This window comes from Orbicella franksi, chromosome 1, assembly GCF_964199315.1.
Source record: "Orbicella franksi chromosome 1, jaOrbFran1.1, whole genome shotgun sequence".
Lineage (NCBI taxonomy): Eukaryota > Metazoa > Cnidaria > Anthozoa > Scleractinia > Merulinidae > Orbicella > Orbicella franksi.
The window spans coordinates 21567347-21581273 of record NC_138145.1 but is presented as its reverse complement, the minus strand read 5'-3'; the positions used below and the strand labels follow the sequence as shown (position 1 = coordinate 21581273).

The 13927-nt window shown below is 38.5% G+C and overlaps 1 protein-coding gene across 2 annotated transcripts; it reads right to left on the bottom strand.

Moving 5' to 3' along the window:
* Positions 1–216: 216 nt before the first annotated feature.
* On the bottom strand, positions 217–13916 carry LOC145497213 (uncharacterized). Of its 2 annotated transcripts, XM_081477032.1 has the most exons (4): positions 13242–13916; positions 13073–13132; positions 904–1002; positions 217–435 (listed from the first exon to the last, which is right to left on the bottom strand). In XM_081477032.1, the coding sequence occupies exons 1-4, from the start codon at positions 13450–13452 to the stop codon at positions 320–322; spliced, it is 486 nt and encodes a 161-aa protein (XP_081333158.1). In that variant the 5' UTR covers positions 13453–13916; the 3' UTR covers positions 217–319. The 2 variants fall into 2 exon arrangements, with proteins under 2 accessions (XP_081333158.1, XP_081333152.1); XM_081477026.1 differs by having other exon boundaries at positions 348–1002.
* Between the last annotated feature and the right edge of the window lie 11 nt (positions 13917–13927).

The following is a 13927-nucleotide window of genomic DNA, read 5'->3' as shown; positions in this document are numbered from 1 at the left end:
TACAGGGACCACTGAGCATCATTTGACTTGGGGTAGTAGCAAGCACATAGCGAGTGAGATATGGTCTTAAATAATTTGACACTGTACGGTACTTAGAGCTTCAGAGCTGCTGAATGTTTGACTGTCATTTTCAAACAACTGATTATTCATCAAATTGCATCTATATCAATTACAAAAAACTAGGATGGGGGACCTTTCTATAGCTATGCACCATTGCGCTAGAAGCTTTGCATTTCCTGGTATGCTGCATGGCAATTTGAGTTGAAAAATTGTTACAGTTAATAACCAATATGCTTTATTTATTAGATCACAAGAAAAGCTAAAAGAGCTTCAAACACATGTATGCGATTAAGTGTATGTTCAGTTCAAGAACATTGGATTCAATCATACGCACAACTGGATCATTCTGCTGTTGCACACTGTCTTCCCTCTGAACTACTCAAGAAACATGTTAGAAATTTAATTACCTGATAAAGAATGCTATTCCTGTCAAAATAACCATGTTTAATAGATCGTTACATCCACTTCATTAGGTTGTAATTTCTTTGCTCTGATTGCATTAAGCATAAACTGTTAAGCAGTACCCACATGCACGCTTTGCGAGCCTACTTTTTTTTAAAGGTACAGTACAAAAGGGAACCTTTACAAAAGGGAACCTTCCCATTTTCTCCATTTATTCCCTGAACTTTCCCTGATTTTGAAAAACAAAAATTTCCCTGACTATTTTGGATCCTATAATAATAGTGCATTAATTTAAAAAGGAAAAAAAGTGGTGCATTTAATTCTTTTTCTGCTGTAGAATTTGATGACTTGGGTACCCTGTAGGCATGCCTTTGGGGGATTCCCCTGAAGGAACCAGGTTAAGTTTTAAGTTGATCATTGCATAAGAGCACAAGTGTTTACCTGGTCCTGGATTGCAAAAAAAAAAAGAAATTATCATTCTAGAATAAGCTTGTGGATAGTACTCTCCTCCTGTCTTGTCCTCAGGTATTTTGTCTTCAGCTGTTAAAAAGAAGAAATAGAAAAATTTAGATACTGTACAACTGTTTATGATGTAGTGGCATAACACCAGGTGAAATGATTCCCAGATTAAGAAGCCTTCCCAAAGTCCTTGAGTTATGATCTTGAACACAGCACTCTACTCAAACAGTAACTTACTTCACCAAGGATTATAAATGGATCCCAGCAACCTGCAGTGGAACCCTATTAATATGGTCACGAACGGGCCATGAAAATTTGGCCATATTAACAGGTTGACCGTATTAATGGGGTAGGGTCAAATTTCATGACTGGCCTAAATTGAGTCACGTCTTAACAGAAGTAACAGATATTAATATCACAATTGCACTTTTGAACCACTGTTCTTTTATAAACAGCTGGAATGCAGATAGAATTTTAAAACAATTTCAGAAACTTCAATCAGTTCATACAATATATTTAGATTGGAACTTTAGATGAACATAACCCTCACCCAGACGATCACGTTATACAAACTACTGATAATCCTAGGTTTAAACCATTTACCATATAACTTGAAGTCCCAGTAGCTGTTTAAACAGGGTAAGATTGTAAAGGATTATACAGGTTGGGATTTCAAAATGTGGCAGTTGGCCATATTAAAGGGCTGGTCACATTTATAGAGGGTTTTTCTATGAGAAAAATGCATGGGCGTTTTGCTACGGGGTTTCACTGTACTAGACTAACATGACAAAATGGCAATAACCACGGGATTAAGCATAATTTGAGTTCTGTGCAAGATTTATTAAACATGTACATTATACATGTAGTCACTATAACCTACACAAAATAATTAACTTAAGGTAATGATCCCCTATGAAAGTAGCAATTACTGGCTGTTAACAAATGCTGCAAGTAGCGACATTCCAAAACCAAAGCCCTGGCCAAATGGACCCACAGGTAGGGGCAAGTTCAAAACTTGGGTCTACTTGCAACTTTGTTTAGCCAGGCCTTGGGTGCACTTGCGTTGACCTGTGATGACTTGCGCTCAGTTTGGTCAAGATCAAATTTGCATGTAAGTCGATGCAAGTTTTCACAGTTGAGTTACCCACTGTAGTCAGTTACATGTAGCACATGTGACGGAAAATAAATATACAGTGACAGTTAATAAATACAATATGACAGATCATTAATTATTCAAAGTGAGGTGCCAGCACTTCAATCCTTCATCTCTTTGGTTACATTTATTTCTCTGTCAAGTTCTGGCATCAACTGGTTTGTCAACTGTGTTGCAATTTACCCTACCACAAGTGAAAATTTATGAATGAATGCATTTTGTTGTTAACAAGGGTTACATTAACATTTACAGCAGGAGGGCAACTGGTTTTCACAGGCAGGCAAAATTCTTTCAACTGAACTTCGTCAGAAGAAAACCTTTTCCATAGATGGTCAAACCAGGCTGGCAAAATCATCCTGACAGCCGGTCAATTTGCCTGCTGCCCAGCACCTAATGAAACCCCTGATTTAATATTAAGGGACAGTGTCCTAGTCTGTGCATGTGTGAACTCTTGAATATTGTTACAGAATTCTGTGTTCAATACACCATTTGAAGGCTCAATGAATGCAAATTCTCAAGATAATGAAGATACATGCAATGGATGCAGATTCCAGAAAATATCCATGCCCTTCCATCTTCATCTAAACTCCCTTCTTGGCTTTGGAAATTCCACAATGCTAACCTGAAAGCTAGCTACATGACCCATAGCCTGTAGAACAGGCGGATTAGCAGGGCAGAGAGCAAAACGAGATACACGGGCACGAAGCGTAACCACAAGTGCGAAGTGCGAGACAAAAAAAATCCACCTGTAGTCACAGCATTGTTTATGCTCGACCGACCCTTGAAATGATTGGTATGAAAGAATGAGAATTTATTGGCATGAAAAAAAGGCTCAAGTAACCAATGTGCAAATATATACAGGACGCAAAATAGTCAACAGACCACAGGCAGACCACTCTATGTGTTCGTGGTTAATAACTGTTTATATGAAACAAACAGAATCTATGAGGATTATGGATAAAGCTCTGAAAATTGCATATCTAAATTACATCTCAGTCTGAATATCCCAATAAAGTTAAATGAAGCGATAATTGACATGTGTGGTGGTTTTTCGCCTTCTTGGGCTGTCCGAAGCATCCTTTTACAAAATTACTTTTGGCCGGAGACCAGTAAGACAAGAGAGGGAGACAAGGCTTGCAACTTGGCGGCCACCAGCCGCGGCCTCCTCCACTGCAAACTGGAATTAACGCCAAAACACTGAAAATCTGACATGAATGGCGATGGTTGCTGATTGATGAGATTTTTTATATATTTTTTTGCTGAATTTGAGCTTCATCCCTACAACGTTTTCCGAGAAAATCGATGCTGAAATCACGAAAACAGCTTTCTCAATATAATCAGTGCCAAACTCAGTGGCCAAAGTAATTCAAGGCATGCAGACCATTTCAAATCTACCAATCAGCACTTGGCATCACATTAGGCTGCCGTGGGATACAGCAAAGCAAAAGGATGGATTGACTTGTTTTCTTATGTTCAATGTTTTAGAAGCAAAGATCTTTAAATATGATTTTCTAGAAGGACATAATGTGTGACAAAATAACCATTATTGATTGTCAACACAAAGAAATGTAGTCACCATCATGGCGACTAAACCAGAATTTTTGGTCGCCAAAGATGCAATGTTACTTGCATTGGCAACCCTATCGGTCGTAATTTCAAGCCCTGGGATGGCTTTTAAAATACTATGCCTGTGTTAAGCCTGCAGTCTTGTAAAAGGAAAGGGCCAAATTGGCCCTTTTTTCCTATTTCTAAGGGGCATCTCTGATTGCATCGCGGGATTCCTGCAGTGGCGCGGTCTGGTGGAAACACTGGTTTCCACTTGTTCCACTACTCATCACCATTTTGAATTTGTCAAACAAACTTGAAAAATTCAGCTCAAACTTTTTAAGTTGTAAACCAAACTTACCGCATGCACAATTCATTACACTGTCCCCTCAAGTTTCATGAAAATCTTTCAGATCTATATATCCTTTAACATTGTACAAAGAGGAGGGATTTACTTAGAAAAAAGTCAAATGGTTTTAGCTCGTTGTGATTTTGATTTACACGTATCATTGTTTTAATGTACTAATTACTAAATATCTGCTTATTGTACTGATTTCAGGGCTCAAAATAGCGATTCTCTGGTCACCAATGAGATCCAAAATTGGGTGTTTGCAGCCAGATATTAAGAGCAGCTTGCCGTAACAATCCCCTATACCTATACAGGATAGAAAAAAAGAAAACTGATTTTCTCAAACTTTGTCAGGGCAAAGGTTTTCAGTAACTTGTTTCAAAACTGTAACTTTTAGGTTGTTTGAATATTATTTTCTTGTTGAGAAAACCTTACATGTACCTATTTTGCCCTGCAAAAAGCAAAACGCAACCCTAAAATTACACTTTTTACAAATGCTAGCAAGCCAAAATAATAACAGTGGCTGGAAAAGCTAACCTATAGTACTAAAATAGCATCTTTTAGCAGTTATTCAGCACTGTCAGATTTGTATGTTATTTAGACTTGAATTTTCATCAAATTTTCAAAATTATATGCTTCAACAAGGTTGTGTCATGTCAAAATTTAGTTCAATTTCGTGGACCAATTTTGTGGTAGATGGTTTACGTGTACCTGTCAAAACAATTTTCTTGGTTAAAAGTATCCCTTAATCTAAGTTTTTATTGCAAATCTAGCTTGGGCAAAACAAAATCCAAGGAGACCGATGGCCAAACTCGTGGATTAAGTAATCAAGAGATGAAATATGTTGGTGGACTTGCAATTATTGGTGTATTATTAAATGCTGTTAAAACAAGCCCGGTTTGTACCATGCAAGGTCACACTTATCTTACAAAGTGTAGTGCAGCTGGTGTGTCCCACTTGGGAATATCTGATCACAGTTTTGTGTATGCAAATTTGCAAATGAGAAAGGAAAAGAGCTCCCTGATGATTAAGACCATAAATAATTACAGAACTTTCAACCAGCAGAAATTTTGAAACAACATCGAAAGCGCCCCTTGGAATGTATGTAAGATTTTCGACGATATTGATGACCAGGTCTGGGCATGGCAACACCTTTATCAGGATATAGTATCTGACCATATCCCAACCAGGCAAGTGAGGACGAGGAAAAACAAACTCCCATGGATAACCAACGAAATAAAGTAAGAACAAAACAAACGCTATCGTCTCCTAAAGCTCTACAAGGCTAACAAAGATACACACACTTGGAGCCTGTACAAAGCCACTCGGAATTGCGTCAGAAAATTAACATGTGACGTGGAACTCACTTATTGGAGAGAGCAATTTGCAAAATCTGAGAACAGCAAAAATTTTTGCAAGTTGTAAGGAAGGCTCAAGGCAAAAACGTGAGAAAACCAATACCTCCTGTGCAAGATAGCGATGGTACTATCTTGACGAATGACTCCGACAAGGCTGAGGAAATGAATAATTACTTTGCAAATATTGGAATTAAGCTTCCTGAAAAGTTTCATCACGATTCTGGTTCCTCAATTAACCAGCCACCAGCAACTATTAACCCTGTGTCCCATTTTCTGGATCAGATATCCCTTTCTGAAGAACAAATAAAGCTGAAATTAACTCACATCATGCAAAAAACAGGTGGTCCTGATAAAATAACGTCACGTGAATTGGCCGAGGCTGCTAAGTCACTCTTTGAAGGTCTTTCTAGCATTTTTAAAAATAGTATACAACGTGGCATTTTCCCCAGTAATTGGAAGACTGGAGAGGTAGTTCCGGTATTTAAGAAGGGGATCAAATCAGACTGCGCCAATTACAGACCACTGACAATGCTCAATCTGAACAGCAAAATATTGGAGAGCCTTGTCTGTGATTCCTTAGATCATCATCTTGGAAAAAAATGAACTTATACACCCAAATCAATGGGGCTTCAAGAAAGGTGTCTCCACCGAATCACTACTTCTGTACTTAACTAAAACATGGAAAAAGGCAATCGACGATGGCTACAAAGTTGGAGTTCTATTTGTTAACTTTAAGAAGGCATTCGACACCGTGCCATCCTAAAAACTAAATTGTCTGATTTAGGTGTGTCTGGTATATTCCATGAGTGGATTGCAAGCTACCTTCATGAAAGATCACAATATGTCACTGTAAACGGCGCAAGATCAATGCTACAGCAAATTGACATCGGTGTTCCCCAAGGTTCCTTAATGGGACCCAGACTGTTTGCAATATATGTCAATGACTTACCAACTTCTTCCGAGACTGGATGTATTCATATGTTTGCAGATGACACTACTATCTATTATATTGGGGAAGAAGTCGAAGAAATTGTTAATGAGTTAAACCTAATCTTAAACGACTTCAAAGTGTGGTGCTGTAAGAATCATCTAACTGTTCACACTGGCAAGACCGTGGCAATGTTGATCTCCAGCCATGCTTTTGTTGGTCCAACAAGACCTCTAATGTTCGGAGATTCTTACATTTATTTCAACGCTAAATTCACTTGCTTGGGTGTTGAAATTGACTATAAACTGAACTGGAAACCACAAGTAAAAGCACTGCACATTAAGTTTGGAGGAAAGCTAAAATTCCTGAAAAAGTTTAAAGGCCTACCCTCAAGTGTACTAGAAGAAATATATTTCAAAGGGATTGTCCCAAGCATCATTTATTGCGTCGCTATTTGGGGATCCTGCTCACCATCTACCTTTAAAGTATTGGAACATTTACACTTAAAAGCTGCCAAACTAATCCATAAACTGCCCAGCAAAACTCCTGACTCTGATGTACTTGACCTTGTTAAATGGAAACCTTTAGGCTATATTTACAAGCGTAGGCTCGCTTCTATAATGTATCAGCTTTTCCACAATAGTTTACCTGATCAACTCAAAGCCCTATTTGAAATACGCAACACCGACAATAATTATAACTTAAGACGTATTAATGACTTCTTGAATGTACAGTACAATAGTAACCTTGGCAGAAATAGTGTAAGGTACAGAGGACCCATAGTTTGGAATTTAATACCTAAAGCCATCAAGGATGCTTCCTCCCTACAGCTTTTTAAACAAAAACTTAGACAGGCTTCAAGGATACTAGAACAAATTCAATTTGAAAAAGAAGCCTGTCAGATAGCATCAAAACAAACAGACTTTATGTATTTTTAAATTTTTGTTAATTTTTGTAAATTAAGTCCTAAGTTTTGTTATAAATAGTTTTTTAAGTAAGTTTCTGGCAGGTCCCCACCAGCCTTTAGGTTGCCTCAAACCAACCTGCCTCAACAAAAAGTATATGTATGCGTGTATGTATGTATGTATGTATGTAGGCTTTTGTTGCACACACATTAGAAAGACATAGGTCCAGAATAGCTAGGGTGGCAAAATTGCAGCTGAACATGGAGTGGTAAAGTCTAAGGGTTCTTGGGTCACAGTCACAGGACACTCGTGCCAATAAAAAGCCATAGAGTACTCTCTCTAGTGTCATTTGTATGACACATCAGCATGTTTCCTCCTGAATCCATATGTATCGATCAGGATATGCTTCATGGCACAACTTTTTTTTTTTGAACTTGAACTTTAATTCTATTTTGTTTTCTCACCTATAGTTACAATTGTTACTCCTGCAACCAGTTCCAGAACCTAATTGTGGCAGGGGCAAGAGTTTATATTAAAAAGGCAAGAAATAGCTAGTGTATAATGATGATATATATTATTTTAGCCTTGAAAATGTACTAATACAGTCTCATTTCACAGTTTGTTATGATAAAGTTCCATCAGAGCAATGCAAATCCGCAATCGATGCCGACGTATCTGGTGAGATTTGTAATGGATTTTGTGGATTTTGCCCAGGTAGGACATTTTATAGCTCAGTAGTTTAGAGCAGTTTTCAATTGAGTGTTGAAGTTCTGCTTGATTGAATGTTGGATCTCACAGGAGATCTAATCGGCCAAACTTGGAAAGTACAATGATACTAAGTCAAAGACTACGGCAAAGCTGACGCAGCATCATATATTTAAAACAATATTTCGGCTGGGTTCAGGTTTAGATGTTACTAAATTATAAAAATGAAACTACAATAATTATTATATAACGGTGCTGATGTTTGTACTCTTTTCAATGGCTGTTTCGTTCATTAAAAATAGTTCGTTTCACTCATATAAGTTCATTAAGGTAGACCGCTAAGACACATTTACATCAAAGCTTACCACATTAGCATGAGATTTACTCATTTTCAGGTCACTTTCCAGCAAACATATGCTCATATCCTGGTCATTTTTTACGCTTGGATGACTCAAATGCCCCTGAAATTCAGCCTTCAAGTTGGCCATAGTACTAATTCCAACATTCGAAGTCAACTCCACTTCACTTTAGCGAAACACCTAATAATTATTATTGTCGTGTAAAAGCTACAAAATCAACAAATTTGGGCTGGCAAGATGCACGCTTTGAATAGTAACCACGCAGCTGCACAGTTACTATTCCAATATGGCGTCGGGCTCGGTTACTATTCCAACATGGTTTTGAGCTCAGGTGCTCTCGTTCGGGCCGACTAACTACGAACAGTGTCTACACCTGAGTGAGTGAGTGACACATTTGCATATCGGAGTCCCCACAACAAACATGTTCCTACGCTTCGCGTATCCACAAGTTTAATAATGAAATTATAAAACACAAAAATTGAAAGCATCTTGAAGACTAGGCACTTACTATAAGCTAATTGCCTGACATTGTGACCTTTCATACTGTGAACATTATCTCCAACATTGACACAGAAATGTTTGCCTGAAGGTCTTATTTCCAGTTAACGCCCAAGTCGCTAGTGGAAGGAAGGTGCCTGACTGGCCTGCCCAACCCGCAACCAAGCCACGAGTCCCCTGCACCAGGCCCCCTTCAGGCACCCGTCACACTCGAACCAGATAGTTCAGTGGAAAATACCGCTGGACAATGTCAGCCCCAGAGCTCCCACAACCATGACTCCTGCAAACGCTACAGAATGCAATAAACACTTATCAAATGCTAACAGACGGCCAAGATGCTAACAAATGCCTACAAAAACGCTACTGACCAGACTAGCTCCTAGTTGTTAACTATGTTAAATTCCATTTAACTATAGCCTGCGAACAGGCTCCCGGTGAGCCCGAACAAAGCAAGGGAGCCTGTAGACATTCTACTGATGCCGCTGTTTTGTGATACCAGCTCCTCGTATCGTGATATGATTGGTTAAATCGCTGATTTTTGACATCTTTGAGATGAATATTTGACAGATCGTTGTAAAATTATACCACTCCAATGGTTCGTTACAATAGTGCATTTGCCGTTCTCTTTTGAGTTTTAGTCTCTCGACCTCTAGTTATTTCACACATGATTCTGAAGGGTACTTATTGCTCTGTTACAAGGAGGAATTTTAAGTAGAAGCTAGTGGAGTGGAGCCGTTTGGCGGTGCCTAAGCAATTTTTTTTAGAGGTCAAAGGCATGGTTTCTGCACTTTCCCCTGTTTATCTGCTTGTCGCTTCACAGAGTTTGACACCTCTATCATGTGCTTATAATTTCTTTACACTCATTTCAGTATTGAGATATATGTTTTTAAGCTCTCTAAGTATTGGCTCTGGAGGGACAAAGTTAAGTCTGAAATTTTCCGTGAACATGTTGCTTATTTGCACTCTATATTATGACTCCTGCCCCGGCTATTTGATTAGCTCGATTAGAACTATTTGCAAGTACCAAAAATGTAGCTTCTTGACAGGTCTAATTACCTCATTGACTGATCTGTTACAGGCTTATCACCAAGGGCAGATAGACACATCAAAAACAAAGTCTACAGGCTCCCCTGTTTTGCGCTCGTTGAATTTTTTTTCCATCCTCACCGGGAGCCTGTTTGCAGGCTAATTTAACTAAGTATATTAAAATTGTCTTTAGGTCTCTAAGATCAGTTACTGAAATTGTAAATACATATCAAGCTGCAAACAAGCATTTTACGCAGATGTTAATTTTGGATAAGAAATCATACATTTGGTGGTTGGTGACTACAGACAACGCACACATCAAAATATCAGATAATAAATCAGCATCAAGAAAAATCTTAGCAAAAACTAGTAGAATACATAGTAGTTGGCAAAATTTCTTACTTTAATTTAACCTATCTTGATAAAAAAAAATTGGCTGAAATGGTAACATCACTTGCAAGCTTAACGTTGCGTGTACAAAACATTCTTAAGGTAATTCCATCGAAATAGAACTCGCAACAGATTTTCTTTCAAACTTTACCTGTTGGCTGCTTATATCAAGAGAACTTAAATTTTGAATTAAAAAAAGGGGGTTCCGGTACTAGTTTAGGAGCAGGAGGACCTTCAATAAGCCCCATAATTCTTTAAATTATCAGCTTTCAGAAACGTTTACATTTGAAGCATTCACTTAACGCTTTGTGAGAGCAGAAAAAAGGGAGAAAGTTAAGTGAGAAAAACATCAATGGATGTATTGCATCAATGTTAAGGAGCAATTTGATGTGTGTTTCATGATAAAGGTACCCATATTTAGCCGACAGGCATTCAATATGTTCCAGGTACACAGTGTTCTTGAGAGCACATATTATCTTTTCTGAGCACTAGCTATGTTCTCATTTTCAGCAATAGTTTTTAACTCTACAATAGAAACTGGTCTATCTTCACTGCATAGAAAGAAGAAGATTGCTGCATTCGATGTAAATAAAAATATCGTTGGGTCTCCGTACTCATTTCTGAGAAAAAAAAACTGACTTGTCTCTCGCAAGCCAAGCCATTTAGCAAAAGCCACCACTTTGCAGTGTTTCAGCCAGAAAATTTTTCTTGAGGGCCAAAGTGGCCCCTGAAGACCTTTTTTTGAGGCCAATTTTTTAGGAAAGGGGCCAATAAATTGAAAGTTTCAGAAGGAAAAATGTGTCAGGGTACCAAGGAAAATAAAGCAGTTTATTAGGATCTAGGATAAAATTCAATAGTAAGTGCTTTTTGAAGTGTTTCTACTCAATAAATTTCTTTTCAATCAGATACTAGTATGATCCGTGCATTACAAGGGAACAGTCCTTAGGCGTACATGACATAGTCAATGATCAAGGGTTTGCAGTGTATTATAGGACGATTTCAAACTTGGGAGTTTTGCGATGCGAGATAATCAATACAGCAGAGCAAAAGGATGGATTGACTTCTTTTCTTACAGCATATGTTGAACGTTTTAGAAGCAAAGATCTTTCAATATGATTGTCTTGAAGGACATAATGTGTGACAAAATTAGCGGATTGATCATCAACACAGAGAAATGTAGTTGCCATTATGGTGACTACACCAGAATTTTTGCCAAATTTTGGTCGCCAAGGATGAAATGTTGGTTACATTGGTGACCGTATCGGACACAATTTCAAGGCCTAGGATGGCTTTTAAAATACTATGCTTGGTTAAGCCTGTAGTCTTGTAAAAGGAAAGGGCCAAATTGGCCCTTTCTTCGTTTTTCTGGGGACCATCTCTGATTGCAACGCGGGATTCCCACAATGGTGTGCTCTGGCGGAAACACTGATTTTGTATATGCATGCACTCGTGAACGCGCGCTGATGCAAAAATCGTACGCAGTAGGGATGTGCAATGCAATTCTGAGGAATAAGCTTAAATGTCGCCAGGTCTGAAACAGCTAGACTATTGCGGTCAGTACTTAAATACGGTATCAAAGTTTTGGTCAGGGCATTAATAGGGTAGGAAAAATTGTAGCAAAAAAAAATTGATATTGCTGTTAAATAGGGTAAGGGTTTTCGGAAGTGCCCCCACCCAAGTACCCCCTCCCTTGTGGGCATAGGGAGGGGATCTGGTGGTTTCAAATTGACTGACACAAATATGTACATTACAAAAGCATTTCAAACAAATGAATTTCCAAAACATATAGCAGTTTACACATAAGCTTAATAGCCATGTGTTGTCTCATTCTAGATACGTGTAAATTACTCTAAAAAATCTGATTGTGATTAAACAAAGACAAATAATCAAATAATTCATCTGAGATAAAATTATTCACCTCCTAAGGCAGACATAGCCATTTTATTTGTGATCTTGTTTGCCGTGTGTGTGTGTTTGTGTGCGGAGGGGGGGGAGCAACACTCGAGAATACTGAAGGTACCGCCGGTGGGGGGCAACAAACACGAAAATACACATATGTCGGGGGGGGACATACATGACAATGTTTCATGCAGAACGACGCTAACTTAGAAGCAAGCTGGAACCCGATCACAGGAGGAAGAAATACATATTACTACAGTTAAAGTGCCTATGAAGTAAAAAATAATTGCTGCTGATTTGAAAGGCTTTTCAAAGTAAAGAAGCATGGCGTTTTCCTTTTTGGAATACCTTTTTCGTTTTGGAGAAACTAAAACAGTTCAACACTCAATCAAGAATATCTCTAGAAATATTAAAGCAGTGTTCTTTAAACTTGGCACCAGAAATGTACATCACAAAAGAAACAAAATGACACCCGTTGTGCCATTGCCATGGCAACAGTTATGCTGCTGGTCCTGTTTTAATTAAAACTAACATTACCAGATTTTATCTTAAACAAGGATCATCCACTCCCAACAATCTAATGGGAAGAGTTAAGACAATATAGGAATCATGTGTGTTCCAAGCAAGACCCTCTGTCCCTTTTTGAAGGGTTGCAAATTGGCATATTTGGTTTTTCACAGAAAGAGACTGGAGCCAAAAGTGTTGCCATGGCAACACAGAAGGTGTCATTCTGTTTCTTTTGTGGTGCACATTTGTGGTGCCAAGTTTGAAGAACACTGCTCCAATATTTCTAGAGATATTCTTGATTCAGTGTTTTACTGTTCAAGTGGAACCACCTATGACATCATCACTTTGCTCATTTGCATAATACAAAAACGTAAATATCTCTAGAACGAAAAATGATATTCCAAAAAGGGAAACGCCATTCTTCTTTACTTTGAAAAGCCTTTCAAATAAGCAGCAATTATTTTTTACTTCATAGGTACTTAAACAATGTAAATAAATCAAATATATTTTGTTTGTCCAAAAAGCTTACCTACAATCCGAGTTTCGCTTGCCATCAAATATGTTTTCCAGCTCCAAGCGCAGTTCTTCCCTGAATATAAAACAGGTACACAGATAAGGAGAAAGTCCTCCACACGAACAAAGCATGAAAGCACTACAAAGAAAGGTACTAAACACACAGTGAATAAGAACGAATTAACCTTTCTCCTGCCTTTTTTCGGCCTCGTTCAATTTTCGGGGTTCAACAACATGGATGAACTGTTCTTGCAAAGAATGCTGGGAGCGTTCACTCATCTCGCGCGTTACACGCGCGAGTTGGTGTCGTGGCAATATCCGTGCGTAATCCATATTTGATACCCCATTTACGACCAAAAAGGGCTGAAAAACCATATACCCTTTGGGTCCGCGCATATAACTATATAGCCCATATAAAGCCTAGTCGCCGGTTGCAACTGAAAATGTTCGGCGACCGGTTCCAGTGGGTCCCGGCGCGTCTGCGATGGATCGCCGACGTACATGTACTCAAATTTGTGCGAAATGTAAATCGAATGGGCGCAATTTTCAACCATTCCACCTGTAAATATGGATCGAATCGTCGTTGCGTCCGCAGATGGATTTAGATGATGTGCACATAAAATATTTTCATCGCCGACTATCGCCGACAACCGCCGGCTTGCCAGCGACTCAAGCAAGGTCTGGATGGCCTGTCCACGATAGTAGATTCAGTAGATTCTATTGAATGCCGTTTTAAGCTGTTTTAAAATTATTTTTTGTGAACATTTCGTTAGACTGGATTTATCGTTGAGGGTATACCTGTAGTTTTGAAGCCAGTTTGGTCTGAATTTCAACATTTTGGTCTGAAAAATGTTTACATATTCCGGTCAGT